Source organism: Pimephales promelas, chromosome 19 (assembly GCF_988280905.1).
Source record: "Pimephales promelas chromosome 19, fPimPro1.hap1.1, whole genome shotgun sequence".
Taxonomy (NCBI): Eukaryota; Metazoa; Chordata; class Actinopteri; order Cypriniformes; family Leuciscidae; genus Pimephales; species Pimephales promelas.
In genome coordinates, this window is record NC_142787.1 from 12,749,986 (window position 1) to 12,769,691 (window position 19,706).

Consider the following 19,706-nt stretch of genomic DNA (forward strand, 5'->3'; position numbering starts at 1 on the left):
TTTCCTGGCCAGCACAAGCTTTAGATGCATTAGGAGAGTTTGGATTACAGAGACCAGGACACCACCATGACACTAATACCCAGGAATACACTTTAGACACTAACATGCTCTAAAGCGACCCAAGAAAGACAGACAGAGGAGGGAGGAAAAAAGATAAAACTTCATTTTTACGTTTCTGTTTTGATCATGAAATCCTCTACTTCTGTCAGTCTGAGGTGTTTATGTGAATCTGGGGCTGGTGAATGTAGGACTGTCAGGGCCGGTAGGGTCAGAGAAGGCTTACGCTGTAATCCCCCCAGCAGACGTCCATATCAGGAGGTGTGGCGCACACTCGCTCGCTCGTCTAGACGGCCCGTAGACGGCACCCTCCCCCAGAGACCTGCTGTTCCTGGCACAGGGGCCGTTCCACTTACACTGAGGGAATTTACTCACAGAAATTCGTTCACGTATTCAAATATTGAAACTTGGCGTAGATGGAAAGAAAATGTGATTCTGAATCAGTTTATCTAAATAAGATAATGTATTTTCAATGATTTTCAAAGACGCGTACTGTTTTTTTAGTAGAATTTTCAGCAAAATATTTCAAATAAAACATTTTAAATATAAAAAAATTCAACTTTTAGAGCCAAGCCTAATAAAATCTAAATAAACAGAATAGAATTTGTTTTACACAAAGGCCTATGGCTGCAAAAGTGTCTTAATTCGTGGGTCAATTAGGTTTAAAGCAGGGCAAGAAAACAACTTTGATATTAGCGAAACACACAAATTCAGAGATATATTCGATATTTTTTCTTTTATTTTGGCATTTCTTTGTTTGCATTTATATTAAGCAAAGTGCATCTCTTTTTCATCTCATCAACACATTGCACAAAACATAAATAACAATGCATATAAAACTTCGTATTTACAGGTAATAATATATTTATATTTAACATAAAATACATTTTAGCTTTTATTTCACTTAATTAAATCTTAGTCATTTATTAAAGTCAAAGTGAGTTTTCGTTTTCCATTTCTCTCAAAACATCGTCCGCTTTTTCGCAGAAACAAAACAACATAGTCCATAAAAGGTAAGGGCTAGTCCGTCTCCATAGCGATGAAGGAATGGGGGGGTGGGGCTTGCTGTTACCGGTTATTAAATATGACCTCCAGCCAGCAGGGGCAGCTGCTGATGAACTGTCTGGTGTAACACTGTCCCCAGCCCTTCACGAAACTGATCTGGACGGTGAAACCCGTCCTCGGCTGCTGGCTAAACTCGTGGTCGTTGGGCCGTTGCAGGCTCCCTGCCTTCTCAAAGTCGAAAGCCTTGATGGAAAACCCGGGGAATACTTTATGCACCAGCAGCGTCCGCGAGTCGGGGTTGTCCAGTGTGGCTGACTTGATGAATATGGGGTAGCAACTCCGGTTATACACCCACACGCCGTCGGGTTCGCGGCTGAGCTGGATGCCGTAGCCGATCTTGGCCCGAACCATTTGCACCAGTTGACTCTTGTTTTCGGAGGCGAGCTGGCCCAAGCAAAAGCCCGTGCCCTGAGGTAGGTCATAGAAGATGTCCAGAGACGGCTCCTGGACGGAGTAGAGGCGCCCGACGCGGGTCTTTTCCTCCCAGTACGCCACCACACACCAGTGAGGCTGTTCTCCACGCTCTTGAAGAGCCAGGGAATCTGTGGAGAGACAAAGGAGGACACGGTTATTAATCATGCCAATTTAACTTCATGAACATCATTGAATCCCTGCTGGAAAAACTACCAGGCTGAAACCAAGACCACCAGTGGATAAGCCAACCATCTAAACTAGATTATGACCAATTTGGACTAGAAAGAACCATCAGAAAATGGTTATAATTACGCCAATTTAACTTCATTCATTGAATCCCTGCTTAAAAACCGCAAAATTACTAGATTAAAGTGGTCAAACTGGTAGATGCTGATCCAAGATGGTCTACCAGCCTGAAACCAAGACCAGTAGTGGGTAGGTCAACTGATTACCCATCTAGACTAGATTATGACCAACTTAGAATAGTAAACCCATCAGAAACAGACTTTTCAACGGAGTAAAAGTGTTGTCGAGGATGAAAAGAAGAGAGCAGAATGACTAGATTACACGGGGAACTAGTACAAAAAGGTACACACACACACACATTCACACAACATCGCATGCATTGCCTTCTATCCAGGAAAACTGTCCTAAGCTCTGCCAAACATATCTTGCATCCTTAATTTCAGTTGTGGGAATGTGAGGAATCTGCCGCCCCGCGCGGAGCAGCGCCACTGGCCTCCAGCGCTTGTTTACATTAGCAGTGTTGCTTATCATTCGTCTGGGCCGCCTCTGTCCCGAACGCCAACTCGAACAATGTTCTGACGTCAATGCGACAATAAATCTGCAATCGTGCTCGCCCTCGCCAACCAATATGTGATGTAATAAAGCAATGAGGACTTAGCCACGCCTACAGGAAATCTCATTGGTCCATTTCCTTCCCCGTTTATTAAACATTAAACATCACATTTTGATTCTTGGTGCAATGTGAATGCTTCCAGCGAAGAGAGAGAAATCTGAGCTGACATCTGGTTAGTAGCACACCATGTTAAAGAGGTCAGTTCTTGAGTCATCCGGACTATTTGTCTGTCTACAGTCTCTCTTTAATCTCAGATGGGGTGAGTAGGCCGTAATTTAGCAGTGTAGTTAATTACGCACCAGCCCAGACTAACTTGATGACTAGACTAGGTAGAGCCTTCATTACAACCCTTACAAACATGCATGTTTGGATATGTTACCAAGGGAATACCAATTATACACTTCGAAGAGCTTACAGTGCCATTTAGGTAGCATGGTATATGAATACAGTAATCAAACAGTATCGTGGTATATATCAAAATAACATAGTATTACTTGACTACGGTACTTTTGCACCATGAAAAATGGATATGCCTTAAAGGGATACTCCACTTTTTTTTTGGAAATAGGCTCATTTTACAACTCCCCTAGAGTTAAACAGTTGAGTTTTACCGTTTTCGAATCCATTCAGACAAATTTCGGATATTTAGAAGAATATCAGTAACAAGACAGTTTCTAGTCTCATTGACTTCCATAGTAGGAAAAAATATATAATATGGAATTCAATGGAAGTCAATGAGACCAGAAACTGTCTGGTTACTGATATTCTTCTAGATATCCGAAAATCGGCTGAATGGATTCGAAAAACGGTAAAACTCAACTATTAACTCTAGGGGAGTTGTAAAATGAGCCTAGAGGAGTATCCCTTTAAATATACCGTGGCATTACCATGGTGTAGTGATTACTGAAATTAATAAACTATAGTATACTAAATTACATTTTACAATATATTCAAATCGAAAACAGTTATTTTATATTGTAATAATATTTCACAATATTGCTGTTTTTTTACTATTTTTTTAGGTGAGCATAAAAGACTCTTTCAGAAATATTTGTAAAAATCTTACTGACGCCACTATGCAGTATCACACCAATAACATGCTTGCTATGTGTCAGACTGAGGCTATTTTAGTCTGGATAGTTGACTAGTCTCTTTGACGACATCATATACAGCAAGCAAACCTAAGTAACACACACGAACGCAAATCATATATCGAACAGACCTCTAAGTGTGTGTGTGTTCAGATGTGTTCAATGTGTTTAATCAAATAGAGACACAACTGCACAGGTACGTGTGTGTGTGTGTGTGTGTGAATGGAGGTGTGTGAATTTACTGCCGTGTGTGTGTGGCGTCTCAGTGTCGGTTGGATGACCACAGTGTCACCCCGAATGACATGGTGACAGCCAGACGCAGAGAGCGTCCTGAAATAGAGTGTGCAACATGACACACACACACACACACACACACACACACACACACACACACCTCATGTCTTCTGCAGCCTCGAGCGTTCGTTTGACATCCTGAACTCTATTAGAACCAATCGCTCTCAACACGGGCCTTATGATTTCTAATGAATCATGGAATCCAGTCATAATAATGGACATTTCTGAATATCAAGGAATTGGGCAAATTTTAGATCAATAAATCAAAAGTAGTCCCTTAAATTGAAGAAATTATGATACAAATATATTATAGCACTGTAAAATTTACTTCTCAAAGTAGTAGGCGACAATAATAACAATTATTGTTACTAAAATCTCACTTTAGATTACTGTTATTTGATTTTGATGACTATTTTAAGGATTATTATCATACTTCATTTATTCATTAATTTATACTCTAAAGTACAGCACTTTATTTGGTAAAAATAAAAATGCAATGTTTCATTGTAAATTAATTGTTACATTACATTAAAACAGAAAACATTTAATTTGTTTGTTTAATTTGGGAAAAAATAAAACGGATTTTATAGGGACCCATAAACCTCTCTCTCTCTCTCTCCCCCATCCCCCAAGCAGTTTTGTTCTGTCTTTCTCTCTCTCCTAGAGGAGACAAAAAGACTCTTCACACACACACACACACACACACACACTCATGGTCTTTGTTTGTGGTTGAGCTGAAGTCAAATCTCCATTTAGAGCTTTACTGCCTCAGGTAACAAACCATCCTTCCTCTGTCCACACTGGCTCCCTTTGGTCTGAGCGCTCTCTCTCTCACACACACACACACACACACTGGTGTTTTCGGCATATGTCGGGGCAAAGTTTTTCCATTTAAGGAGACTCAGCTTTTTAAACAGTCACTTTGTACAAGAAACGAACACAAAACAGCACAGAGGTGTCTGGACATCTAATGGAATCACACACACACACACACACACACACACACACACACACCGACGCGAGTCACTCAGCAGTCTGGAGAAGTTAATGATTATTTCTGTCTGTCTCCACACACACACACACACTGGAGGGAAGTCTGTGTTTTTATTGATCTGCTCTCGTCTGGTTGAGGTTCACTGTTTTACGAGCAGTCAGCGCTCTTCTCTTGACGGCGCACGCGGGTTGAGTGAGGTCAGGGGTCAGAGGTCAGGGGCCGCTTCTGAAGCTAAACCAATGATGACGGCAACACGCAGTGACATTCAACATGGGTTATGCCAACTCTGTCTTCAGACGCCACAAACACGGGAGCAAAATTATGCCTATACGACTATGACTATACAAAAATAATAATATTGCTTAATATATTAATTTATTTACAATAAATATTAGAAGAAACATTACTATTGTAACGTTTTATTGTAAAATAAAACAATTTAGCATTTAAGAATAAAAAATAAATATTAATCTTATAACTATTATTATTACTAGATAAATATATTAAAAATTCACTGTAAAAAAGCATCGAAGAAACAAATAATTTGGTATTTGTATGATTATTATTATAACGTATTAAAATATCAAACAAAGCAGTACAACTGTAAACGTACAATTCATATTTATAACATAACATTTATATAACTATGGAAGAAGGCCGTTTACTCTATAGCGCCTCTAGTGGTAAAGTAACTAGTCGAACCAGTGTTTGCGTTCACGTACTTGAGCAGAGTTCGTGTCAGGCCCTAGAAAATGATCAAACACAACTGGCAGACGTTTAGGATTCGTCATGCAAAATTCCAACTAAACAAACAAACCCAGAGGCAGCTTCTCTGATGTGTGTGTGTCAGTTACAGCTCTATAAATATTATCTTTTTCCTCGGGCGTGTGTATTATAGCAACAATCTCACACACACGCTCGACCGAGAGACACGCAGACGGACAGACGGACGGACACAAATGTTTGGCAGCTTCTTTGTTTGGAAGTCAATAAAGGAAACTGGCAATTAGATGGGGAGAGCCATTACATAACACACACACACACACACACACAGAGTCAGGAAAGCCTGCAACGCACAGGAAATACTTCATGTTGTCCTCCATTGTGCACGAATACGTGGATCAGACCTCTTAGATTTTATGACGCACAGGTTGTATACTGTACACTCGCTGTGGGAGTGTCGGGGCAAAGGAAACCATTTATGAAATCATGTTGATTGTGAGGTCAAAGGTCAGAGGCGTAAGCCTCTCCACCAATAAAAAGCCACGACTATATTATATCATATAATATAGCATTTTAAAATATTATTACAGAACTGGTGGAGCCTGTTGAGAGGAGTCACCAGTGTTGATGTGCTTTCCTGTTTGGACGGTAAATAATTATAATGTGCATTTCAATTGTTCAATTCCAGTCAGACCGGAGCCGAAAGTTTCTGAATGAACGGATCGTGTGTGTGCGTGAGAAAGAGTCCCGCCGCTCTGTGTGTTTAGTTAAGTGATTAGATTGCGGTTTAAGGAAATGTTTGTGTCTGAGGTGTCTGGATCCTGAGGGCGTGTGTGTGTGTGTGAGTGACAAAAGTCTTCCAGCACGAAGAGCCGATGTCAAATTAAGCCGAACGTCCCGCTTGATTGAGGAAGCGGTCGGTAACGAGCGAAACGTACAACAAAGCCTTCACAGTTCAAAACATGCCGTCAAACGGAGCAGCTCTGGACGCTCAAGGAACTGCTTTGTGTCATTTTCCCCAAATGTTTTCTTTCCGCTTGGCGGAGGCGCCCGGGAGGCCCGACTCGAGACTCAAGGCTTTTTCCTCCGAGGAATGATGTCATTTCCTGTGCTGCCCTTTCCTCCTCGGCTAACCCAAACAACCCTGGAATGAGGCGGGAGGTTGTCACGGTAACAAGGCCCCTAAAGGGGGGGATTAGGGACGCCGAGGGCCCTGCAGTCATTCACGGGACCTTTATAAAGGCCTGATTGTGGATCTGGTTTCAAGAACAGCTTAAAGCGGGTGAGGTGCAACACACACTTACAAAATAGGGTCATTTTCGTCCAGATCGGAAGCAAAGACGCTCTGAGGAAATCAGTTGCGCGCTCAACTTTACCCGTTCCCGAAACCACATTCATACGACGGACGGCGTGAAGAGAAAATAGTGGCTAACGGCTGATTTTATGCAGATTATTTGTTTATTTGACAGGGACATTGCACAACAAATGTGTTACACAAGACTAATTTTCTTCTGCATTTTCATCTAATTTTCAGATGTTTAGAAGAGATCCACACCTTAAATAAATTCAGCTTTTCAGCTAAATTTACTCAAAAATATGTGGATAATTTTACATAAAAAGATGCAAAACTACTTTTGATGGTGCAAATAAAAATCATTTAAAATTGGTTATATATATATATATATATTTCAGGGCTGTGAAACGATTAATCACATCCAAAATAAAAGTTTGTGTTTACATAATATATGTGTGTGTAGTGTGAAGAATTATTTTGTATATTAAAAAAAAAACACAAATGCTTGTAAATATTTAAGAAAAATGTGTAATTAATGTATCAAATATTTATATGAATTTATATATATATATATTATGTATAATATTAATTTTGTATAAATATATATAAAGTATATACATGCAAATATTTCTTAAATATATGCATGCATGTGTGTGTATTTATATATACAATATAATTATTATACACACTACACACACATATATTTTGTAAACACAAACCTTTATTCTGGATGCGATTAATCGCGATTAATCATTTCACAGCTCTAATATATATATATATATATATATATATATATATATATTTTTTTTTTTTTTTTTTTGGGCTTGGCCAATAAATTAAATATAAACAAATATTGAAATAAAGCATACAAATAAACACTGTAATGTTAATGCCAATACAAACGTTGGTTGTCTTAATTAGTTAACTGTAATTTTACGTATTTTTATTAACATTAACAAAGATTTAAAAATGCTATAAAATTATACAGTTGATGTTTAATAATGCATCAACTAATGCCAACAAATGAGTTCAGAAAACCTTGTTAACTCATTTGCTATTGTTGTCATATTAAGGTTAACTCTATTAACAGACTAACCCAGACAAGCAATGCTCAGACACTCAATGAATAATCCTAAACACACACACGCACACGTTTACTCAGGTATTTAAATGGGGAAATTTCATATACATAATCGTTTTTATACTGTACACACTCTATATTCCCTCCCCTTACACTAACCCTTATCTATCACAGAAACTTTCTGCATTTTTACATTCTTAAATAACCTTTAATATTGTTAAACCAGATTTACAAATGAAATTTTGGTCACTTCTGTCACTCCAAAATATAGTTAAGTAGGTACACACACGCACACACACAGATCTCTACCCGTCTCATGCCTGAAGCAGCAGATGAAAAGGGCAGAGCGAGTGAATTAGAAGGTCAGAGAGACGCTTTCATTGGGAGTGTGTTTCCTGTGTGTCGGGCTTTTCTTCCGCTGCCTGAAACTTTTCTTCCTCCCCCCTCATCCCTCCTTCCCTCTCTGAGCTCCATTCACTCATTCCAGCAGGAAAAACACACCTCAGCGAGAGGATGAACGAAAGTCAGACTCACGGTCAGAAATCTAATGCAGTCGGGAGGAGGTGTTTGCTCGGGACAGAAACGCTCGGTCTTTCATCCCACACACACACACAAACAAGAAGCATAAAACAAATGCCGGGGCACCTTCACACTGGAGGCCAGAGAAAGGGAGCCGCTCACACACATACACATTCATGGCACGCACACCGCTCTGAGTGCTGTACTTTAGCATGTGTTTATGTAAAACTTCCATCATTTTGCTCTTCTTATCTGAAAACCCATCTAAAGACCCTTCACACACACACACACACACACTCACTCCGCCCAGCGCTGAATTAAACACCATCATAAAAACTCTTTAAAGTCGCTGTAATGAGAAACATCTGTAGTCAGAAACCCGGCCTAGACCAAACTAATCCTCCTCTCGCTCTCTCAGGGTCTCTCGTAAACACAACCACTGCAGTTTGTGTGGATTCAGAGCTAAGGACGTGACAATACATCGGCCTACTAAAGAAGAGCAGATCACACACACACACAAACTGTACCCTTGTTTACATTTTAAAGTCAACATGAAACCAGTGTTGTTCAATGTAACTTAAACTTTTGTTCATTAAAATAAAGACGAAATAATTTTTTTTTTTTTTTAATGAAAACTAGAAATTTTGCCTTGGCAAATAACTGAAATAAATGATTTTACATTCACTTAAACTTAAAAAATGTAAACTAAATAAAATGAGTACAAAAAAAACCTACTATAAATAATTCAAAATCATAATAAATTCATAAATACTATAAATAATTCTAAAATAAATAACCATGCATGTTGCATTTCACTTCTGTGATATTTTCTGATCAGATTTGATGGATTTTGATCGGTAAACAATCACATCATCCACTAGACTTCAGGAATGAGCATTAAGAAAGTAAATATGATGAATTTATACTTCATGTTGACTTTCGCACATAGTAAACAATATAAGCAGAAACTCAGCTCACATCCGCACAGAAGACACAGATAAGGATGAGCTCTCACCTGAGAACCCCATAGGGGCCGAATATGCCGTTCCCCCAGTTTCAGTGGAAGCAGGCACAGAACCTGGAGAATCTGTGGAGAAACAAGAGTGACAGCTGTCAATCACAGGCATCAAAGACCCGCACAAACACAGATTGGCCTCATTTTGGCTAAAATAGTTTGAAACCAACGGCCATTCGTTTCCCATTCCTTATACTTGTCTGTCTTGCAAAATAAATAAAGCGATTCTTAGTTTAAAGTCTTTGCCAGGAAAGCTAGCGGTGGTTAGTAATGGGAATACAGCGTTTAGCAGGATACACTCCATCAAGTCCAACACAACGAGCTAGTCAGGAAATAGCAGCGGCCTTGAGAACTTTGTACAGTAAATGTTCTAATTGCGGTGCGAGCAGACAGGAAAACACACACTTTTCAGTTTTCACATTAACCCTTTAATAAGACGAGCCTGGAATATTGTCTCCATATGTTCAGTTTCCTTAAGTTACTATGATCAAACAACAGGAGAAGGTATGTCACTCACAATGAAAGCTGAATACAAAGATAGATCTGATTGGTAGCAGTTTAGCTAACACCCAGTTTATGCTAACAACGATAGCTAAAAGTATAGGCTAATGCTAATGTTCATCTGTGAGGTGTTTTTTAAAACCCACGCGTGTAGTTTGGGTTTTAAAAAGAACACCACAAGCTACCGTTAGCATTAGCCTGTATTGCTATATTTAACAAGACTTCTCATCAAATTTAAAGTTAAACACTTGAAATATTTGTATTTGTTTACCTTCAAGTGACCCTTAACCGACAACAGAGAAGCATAAACATACTTTAACTTCAAATCTCGGGGGGAATTAAAGTACATTTTCAAAGGTCACAGTTCAACTGACAAAAAAGGCCAGGGAATCCCTGACATATAAGACATGTCGTTGTGTAACTGTGGTTTTTAGGCATGTAACACATCAAGTCATCCTCATTTATATAGCGCTTTTAACAATGTAGATTGCTCCAAAGCAGCTTTACGGAGATATACTTAAAGTTACACTGTGTGATTTTTACCCTCATCTAGCGGCGAAAAGGTATATGACCATCCGGTGAATATTAGTTTCTGTTCCTCTCAATTCCGATTTTGTTTGAACTCCTACGGTGGCCAGTGTAGTCCAAGATTAACATGGCTTCCAGTTCGACCTCGTCCATGGGTGTTAACTCAAACGTAAACGCGAAAGGCGAAGCTTAAATTAACGGCTATGTCCCTCTTTGGTTAATGTACTTTCAAGATGGAGGGGCAACATGGCGACCGACATTAGAACCCCTTACCCGTATGTATTTTCAATGGCATATTATACTCTCACGAGAATACTTTATTACTAGAACGAAGTAAATATACATTAATGAGCACATATATTTTTGAAAAAACTAAGTGTTTTTAGCTAAGAATAAACTAAGAGTTACACAGTGTAGCTTTAATATCATTTAAAGTAACAGAGATTGGTTTGGTTTTATAGCGGACCTTGAATAATGTTATTTTACAGCTAATATTAGGTTTGAAAATGATCATTTTTTATTACCGGTAAATTATTATTAACAGACGCCGATGGCGTTCGCATTAAGAATTGATTCTATATTATGTGCGTTTGTATAAATGCAATTCCATGCCCAAACAACCTACTTGTCTTGCCTATAAACGTTGATACATCCTTTTATTCTATTTCATCACTTCAGGGTTGGTACGCGAACCCTAATTTCCACAATGAGTGGAATAGGGATCCTCCATAGGGAGGGAGAACATGGCGGCATCCTGGTATTCTTGAAATGTACCATTGATATATATCCATAGTAAATGAATATGGTTATCATTCAGCACTTCAGTAAGGATAATGACTCGGAAGCAACTTTCGGAGTTGGACACATTCCCTGAGCTGTGGTCAGTCTAATGAGACACAGTCAAACCTAAACCTGAACCTGACCGCAGAGAGAGAGAGAGAGTTGTGGGATCGAGCAACAGCTTCAAACACGCTCTGATGGGAGAAGCTCTGCGGTCCATCAGAAGCTCTTCCTGATCTTCTCGTTTCACAAAATAATGACATTAAAACCACCTTCAGAGGTCACGGATTCAAAGCGCACTTAAACGGGTCCCGTGACGTGGCCACACAAAAACATCGGCGTTAAGCTAACGACATTTCCATAGTTCTTGCCGAAACTTTGTTGTCTTTGTCATTCATAATCACCCTGAATGTTTGTGTTTCTTTTTCTTCTTTTGTGTCTCTGTGATTAAGAGCTTAAAACAATTGACATGCAAATTCGCTTGCATCAACGGCCGTTTCGTCACACCTCCTCGTCACCAGCGTGTGAACGTGTGACAGTTACCACCGCGACAGAGACGTGTGTGTGTGTCAGATCCTGACGTTATCAACCAGACGCAGTCCAACAAGCCACCAATAACTTCCTCCCATCGTTCAGTGCCACTCTCTCTTTCAGTGGCAGGGAACCAGCCGTCTTCTATTGTTCTCTGTCTCTCGTCCAAGAGCCCAACGCAACTAATGGAAGTGTGTGTGTCCTCACAGGAAACGTCCTCCCCAAACTGGCTTTCCTGTCCTCCACCGCGGCGCCTTTTCTCGTTCACATTCTTGCTTTCTCTCTCAGTCGCTCCGAAACCCCAAACTGATTCATAAAAGAAGAATGACTCAAAGAGCGTGAGCCAATGTCAGTCAGCGTACCGTCGTTCCCACACACTCAGAACATCATCTTTGTTATTCGTACTATAAACATTGAGGCGCCTGAATCCGGGCTAAAATTTGTCGCAGAAACACGGTTTTGAAACAGGCACTCGAAGCTGAGTTTCTCAAGTGTGTCCTGCGCAAGTGATACTGTTTAACTCCAGCGGCATGAGCAGTTTTGGCAGGAATAGAGAAGGATCTTTACGAGGGCGATCGGCAGGAAACCTCATCCGGGGCGCTGCCAAACACAACACACTTATCTGAAGCCAATATACAGGACATACTTATGAGAGCCATACGGCATTATGGGTAGAGAGAGAGAAAGCGAACGCTCAGAGGAAAGACGCAAAGCGACACTCCCAAAACCTCAGATTAATTCGGCAGATAAATCAGCTCTCAGCTTTTCCTCTATGTGATCCACGTTTCCCAACATCATAATGTGTCTATCACACACTGAGTCATTAGCATATTCATATACCGGCGTGGTATTTACATGCTCCAGAAAACCTGATAAACTTTTACTAATGAGCACTAGAACCATGGTAAGCATTCAGTACAATGGTAGATATACTTATATCTTACCATCTTCACATGCCACATTATTACCATGTCTCAACAGCCAACCAAACTAGTACTGGTGAATGAGTCATAATCATGTACCATGTTATTTACACGGTAAGAACAATGTCCAAAGTTTTGAAAAACTCCACATATGCATACATTTGAAAGGAAACTTACATGGTGGTTTAGGAAAATCAGGTAACACTTTATTTTACTGTCCATGTTACATGTCGTAATAACTATAAATTACGCATAATTACATGCAACTAACCCGGGCCCGGCTACAACAAACCTTATCCTAACCCTTTAGTAAGTAAATGTAGTTAACTCATATTTCTCCGTGCTTAGATGTGTAATTGTGGACACCTTAAAATAAAGTGTAACGGAAAGTCATTGGGATTGTGGAAAGATTATCTTCGTAAATGTCTGATTTTCACCTCAAACTAAACTTTTGAAAGGCTCCACATCTGCTTAAATTTAAGATGAAACTTCAACTTACCAGGTGGTTTAAGAAAGTCGGTGGGATATCTTGAGTACGGGGGTGGGGGGGATTCTGGAGAAAGAGAGAGAGAGAGAGGCCGTGAGTGGAGATGTGGGCTGATGATAAGGCCTGGCATTCTCTGGGAAAAGTGTTTGTGTAGAGCTGAGGGTTAGAGGCAGGACAGCTCTGATAAACACACGGCCGCCTGGCGCCAGACTCCACACACACACACACACACACACACGCACACACACACTGATCACTGCAAACTAACTTCACTGAACACTGGGGCCTCCGGCGGGTTTCACATGAACAACCACAGACTAGATGTCCAGCTGAAAACTCTGCTGCATTTATACACATTAAAATAACATTCCTCACTGGATAAGAATAATAATGATCAGAATATGAATTATAATATTATAAGAATTATAATATTCTTGATACCAAGAATGAAACTGTTGGTTAAGTGAAAAACAGGACTAGTTACTGAAAAATGAATGACATGAATGTGGATAATAATATTACAAAAACAGGGTGTCAAATATTTTTCTTAGATTCTTAAATTAAGGTTCATCTTTATACACAAGCCTGAACTATACCGCAGAGTCTCATTGTTTTACTATAAGAGTATTTTTATAGCATTAAATTAATATTAGACATATCGAAGCAGATAGTTTATTCTCTTTACTCTTCTTCCACATAACTGTATATAGACAATATATATATATATATATATATAAACAAAAACCTACTATGAGTGTTAAGATAGTACTGGATAAGCACTATTTTAGACATTTCCAACAACCAAATCCTATTCTACTCAATTCTATTGTAAACTGATTCTAAATAAACTGTAATTACGTAGCACAAAACCTCACAGTCATATGCATGTTATTATAGTCCTACATAAGCACTATATTTCTTCTCCACTGAAGAGCCAAAATAACCCTCTTTGTTTTTCAAGAACATATATGACCGAAAGCCCGCTGATTTAGCACATTATTCATCAAAACAAGACGCGAAACAGGAGAGATGTTCTCACCGAGCTCGCACAGTCTGCTCATATGATGCGGGTTGCAGCACACGAGCTCCGGGTTGATTTTCCCATAGGATTCACAGCACGAAAGTCTCTTTAATTCCGAGGAATGCCGGAGGTCCGGCCACCGGAACACCTTATAGAGCAGCAGCGGGAGCGAGTACGACTGTTGCCCGAGCCTGGAGTCCACTTTCCCGGGGAGGAGGAGGCAGGGGCTCCGCGCACCCCCCCGGGACTCGACCGCCTGTAAGAGCACCTCCAGCTGCTTCTCCTTGATCTTCTTCAGGATCGAGTATGTCAACGCTTTCAGTTCGGCCTCGGTGCCGGGGTTCGGCTTACCGGCTCCCGGTTTTCCGAGGCAGCAGCCCGGGGTCCCGACACCGCGCGTACCGGCGTCCCCGTCCCCCTCCACGGGCGCTCGGCTCCTCCAGAGTCGCCGGACGAGCCCCGATCGTTTGGTCCTGAACATGCGGGACGACAAGAGGGTTCCCCGGCTACAAAACGGCCATTTTGTCCGCAAGTCATGAAGATCCGGAGGTCCGAATCCACAGGCGCAGAGCAGACGACGGAGAAACGGCGAGCAGGAGAAGCGCACGCGATCTGTTTCATACGCCAGACTTTAATATTTCACCAGACGTACCGACACAGAATCCAAAAAGAAAAAGAAAAAAAGAAAAGAAATGAAAAGAAAGAAGCTGAAACGACTGTCTGGGCAGCTGGAAACGATCTCAGATCTCAATCTTAAAGAAGTTCGGTCTTAATCCACAGCGATCGCTCGGGATCTCATATTCGGGATGAATATTCTTGCGATTCGTTTGACATCAAATCTGCAGCTCGGATCAATCTGACACCAAGCCTATATAAATCCACATCAGACCCAGACGAGGCGAAATCTCTCGACGATGATTCGCAACTGTGAAATATTATAACGCGCGAAATATCCACAACATATCCGTCTTCAGATGATCCCACGATCACAAGTTTCCGAGTCCGAGACGCGAGAGAGTCGATGAAGAACTGAAGGACTGAGACTGAGATGAAGATCAGACGCCCGTGTGTGTGTGTGTGTGTGTGTGTCTCTCTCTCTCAGCGTGTGTGTTCTCCGTGTCTCTCATTGGCGCGTCGAGGGTCACGTGATTGTCTAGACACCCTGTCGCTTTAAAAAAAAAAAAAAAAAAAAAAAAAAAAGAACAGGCAGGAAAAAGTGATTGGGTTGCGCAAACATAAAACAAAGTAACATGTAGCATCAGACAGACACGCAGAGTTTATAAAGTTACAGTGTAACAGATGAAATCAGAATCTTGTGTTTCTGCTGCTTGTGTTGTAGTGCAATGACATCTAATTTGAGGCAAGGGAACACACACACACACACACACACACACACACACACACACACACACACACGACGGCGCCAGACGCACAGGTAAAATTCAGATTAAGAATGAACCACACAGACACACACAGAGAAAACACACAAACACAAATACGTATGATGCAATCATGTTTAGATGGGTACACATTTATTTAGTTGTGCAATCTGCATACGAATGTACTGCATATATACATTATATACATATTTGTATAATAAATGTGATATATTATTTAGAAGTTGGAATAAAATAGTTAAAATATTAAAACAATACTTATTATTAATACTATATTTATTTGTATATTTTAAATGATGCAATATTTTTTTAATTTAACAATTGTTATTATTAAATAATACAAATAAAAATACACACACATACACACACACACACATATATATAGGCCTATATATATATATAATTAGATAATTATTTATTAATAATTATTATATTGGCTGTGTTTGTGAATGGGTGAACATGTTCGTGTCTGTAAATGAGGACACATAAACTGCTGCCGCCTAGTGGTGAGAAATATATCACAACTATTTCAATCACACACACACTCTCTCTCTCTCAAACACGCACACACACGCACACACACAATCTCTCTCAAACACGCACACACACACGCACACGCACACACACACACACACACACACACAATCTCTTACAAACACACAATCTCTCAAACACACACTCTTTCTCTCAACACACTCTCGACTCTCTCCCACAAAAAGGCTACTCTCTCTCTCTCTCTCTCTCTCTCTCTCTCTCTCTCTCTCTCTCAAACACACACACACTCTCTCTCTCTCTCTCTCTCTCTCTCTCTCAAACACAAACACGTTAGTGATGGTAAAGCTATATTTGAGTGTGTGCGGTGAGTTTTGCGGCATCAGTGCGTCACTGTTCTCACACCGGGGCGCTTCAATCTCATTCATGTTCTCCGTCATTAACTGGACGTTCGTTTCAAACACTAAACAATTTCGCGGGATTTTTTTTGTCTGTGTAGTTGTTGCGGTCACGCCCTCTGATCAATGAAGGACACAATGGCGCGCGCCAGGCGACTACAGGATGACAGACGGGCTGCGCGCGGACACCGGCGTTCTGGCCGCGTGGGTGACGCAATCAATGGCGCGCGGATCTGCGTGGCCTCGACGAGCACTTTAATGATGCTGCTGTGACGTCAGTATAGCTGAACATTCCGCAGATGCAGTAATGATTTAACAAATAAAATAGGCGACACAATGACTTAATAAAAACTGCTCCAGACTTCACTAGCACGTCATTCCAGGGAGAGAGAGAGAGATAATGATGGCGCCGCGAGCTCTGAAATCAGCTCATGAAGATCTGCTGCTGTCATCCATTCACTCAAAAAGAACACTAGTCTTTTTTTTCACTTTGGAAATAAATTGAGACTGAGATTCATTCATTCATTCTTTCTTTTAAATAATTTAACAAAACATGTAGTTGTTTAGTTTATTTAAATAGTTATAATTTGAATAATAATATAATACAATTATTTTGTTAATTAACACATTTTTTCCTGTGTGTATTGATTTTAGGACTTTTCTAAATATATGTAAATAAATAATGTTTATTATTATAAATAATTATTTATTATATCCTTTTCATTCTTAATTAATTCACATTCTTATTTAAATATATAATTTAAATTATTAGTTTATTTTTCTACTTGTTTATTTCCTTAATTTATCATGAATTCTTGATGTATTTATTCTCTTTTTTATTTTTATTTAGTTCAAATGTCGTCTAACAAAAGCCCTATGTCGGTTATGTTTTAGTTTGGGAAACATCAAACCCTGGAGAAACTCAGATCTCAGGTCAGTAAATGAGCTGCTGTTTATGCCCTCATATTCTGATCCATCTTTCTGGAGAGTAAAAACACGTTCATAAGAAGAGGAAATCTTAACGCGTATGAACTGAATGTTCTGCAGTTCTAGCGTGTGTTCGCATTGGGTCAAGCTCTTTTAATTAGACTCGTTCTACTGGACATCTGAACAAACGTCTGGCTCTGTGCATTTCAGAGAATTCCTGCCTTTTCACACTGAAGCTGATCAATCGACTGCCAGAAGCACAAACAACAGACCACAGGAAGCTGACCCTATTGATGAGGTCAAAGGTCATGCCGAGAGCAGAACCAAAGCAGACAGAGACAGAGAATGCAGACTGTCTGTCTCTCCATCCATCCATCCATCCATCCATCTATCTATTTATTCTATCTATATATCCATCTATTCATCTACCTATCTACCTATCTACCTATCTACCTGTCTACCTATCTACCTATCTACCTGTCTATCTATCTACCTGTCTATCTATCTATCTATCTATCTATCTATCTATCTATCTATCTATCTATCTATCTATCTATCTATCTATCTATCTATCTATCTATCTATCTATCTATCTATCTATCTATCTATCTATCTATCTATCTATCTATCTATCTATCTATCTATCTATCTATCTATCTATCTCTTCCTCCAATCAGCATGTACGATCTGCTGTTTACCAGACATGGGCAGAACCAGTGTTATTATTATTAGTTCTGCTGTGGTGAAAATTAAGTTTTAATATGTTTTTTATGTCTGTGTGGTGTTTATAATATGTTTTAAGACAAACCGTGTGTAAATTCATAAGTCGACAGCATAGCTGAATATTTTCTCCTTAAAACTGCAGTGAAACGTCTCAAAAACACGGTTTGAAATCGCTGGTGTTTCTGACGTCACAAACTACCTTGTAACCAATCAGGTCAACGTGTGATCATCAACGAGTGGATCTCTGACCTGAGTGAGTGAGTGGAGGCGGGGCTCATTTGCATATTCATCAAACCTCGTATAATAAATGAGGCAAGGGTGTAGAGTTACATGCAAGCTATTTTAACGCATTACAAAAAAATTTCAAGGAAAAAAATGTTTAAATATGTAATTTCAGTGATTAAAGATGAGTTTTAAAGGAGTAGTTCACTTTTTAAACTTTAAAACTTTTGCTGATAATTTACTCACCCCCATGTCATCCAAGATGTCCACGTCTTTCTTTCTTCAGTCGAAAAGAAATTAAGGTTTTTGATGAAAACATTCCAGGATTTTCTCCATATAATGCACTTCAATGGGAACCAAATGGTTCAAGGTCCAAAAGACAGTTTCAGTGCAAAATGTTCGAAGGGCTTTAAACGATTCCAGACGATGAATAAGGGACTTATCAAGGACCTTTCGAGTCAAGACTCGAAAAAAGATTTGTTTATTTTGATGGACAAGTTCGAACAGGAAAGTCACAAACGCTCATCACAGAACAGAGCAAGGCGACCATTTGTGCATATAAAACTTAAACTTTTTTATTTACTTTTTAAATGAGCGATCGTTTCACTAGATAACACCCTTATTCATCGTCTGGTGTCGTTTAAAGCCCTTTGAAACTGCACTGAAACTCTCATTTGGACCTTGAACCGTTTGGTTCCCAATGAAGTCCATTATATAGAGAAAAATCCTGGAATGTTTTCATCAAAAACCTTAATTTCTTTTTGACTGAAGAAAGAAAGACGTGGACATCTTGGGTAAATTATCAGCAAAAGTTTTTTTTAAAGTGAACTACTCCTTTAAGGGATAAAATAATTGCCTACAGCTTTAAATAAAACTAAAAAACACTGAAAAATAACTAAATAAAATCTGAATAAATAATATATCAGACAGTATATAAATAACAGTGGTCAGTGCTGGTCTTCAGCTCTATCAGTGTAAACGCCGGCATGTTTCTTCAAAATCCCAGCCACACTTTCATGTGTTCAGTCTCTGAGATTGTATGTAATTACCTCATATAATTACCCAGCCGTATAGAAGCTTCAGAACAACACAAGCTGCACGAAAACACGGCTAATGGAGTCTCTATAAGGGCCGACAGGACCCCTATACCCACAGAACAGAGGCTATATACTCAACTTACAGCCAAACGGATGGAATGAGAGCAGAAAAATCATTTACCAAACAGTAAAGAGGCTTGATGGCCGGACTGACACGCAGTTAACGTGAAAGGAAACTCAACAGCAGGGAAGTGCGCGCGGTCGGAGGTGTCTTGTCTGCAGTTCGACACAAACCGTCTCCCGTGAAAGAATCAAGCCCCCTCTCGTCACCCC

At 39.7% G+C, this 19,706-nt stretch overlaps 1 protein-coding gene across 1 annotated transcript; it reads right to left on the reverse strand.

Annotated features, from left to right (window-relative positions):
• Nucleotides 1–774: 774 nt before the first annotated feature.
• On the reverse strand, nt 775–15,263 carry smad7 (SMAD family member 7). Its single transcript, XM_039661059.2, has 4 exons — nt 14,196–15,263; nt 13,169–13,222; nt 9,407–9,478; nt 775–1,664 (listed from the first exon to the last, which is right to left on the reverse strand). The coding sequence occupies exons 1-4, from the start codon at nt 14,656–14,658 to the stop codon at nt 1,126–1,128; spliced, it is 1,128 nt and encodes a 375-aa protein (XP_039516993.2). The 5' UTR covers nt 14,659–15,263; the 3' UTR covers nt 775–1,125.
• Nucleotides 15,264–19,706: the final 4,443 nt, after the last annotated feature.

Excerpts from the sequence above, each read along its gene's own strand:
- smad7 (XM_039661059.2), bottom strand. The coding sequence starts at position 14,658 with ATGTTCAGGACCAAACGATCGGGGCTCGTCCGGCGACTCTGGAGGAGC. Across the intron at positions 13,223-14,195 it reads GAGCAGACTGTGCGAGCTCG|AATCCCCCCCACCCCCGTAC; the intron begins GTGAGAACATCT and ends CTCTTTCTCCAG. Across the intron at positions 1,665-9,406 it reads GGCCCCTATGGGGTTCTCAG|ATTCCCTGGCTCTTCAAGAG; the intron begins GTGAGAGCTCAT and ends GTCTCTCCACAG.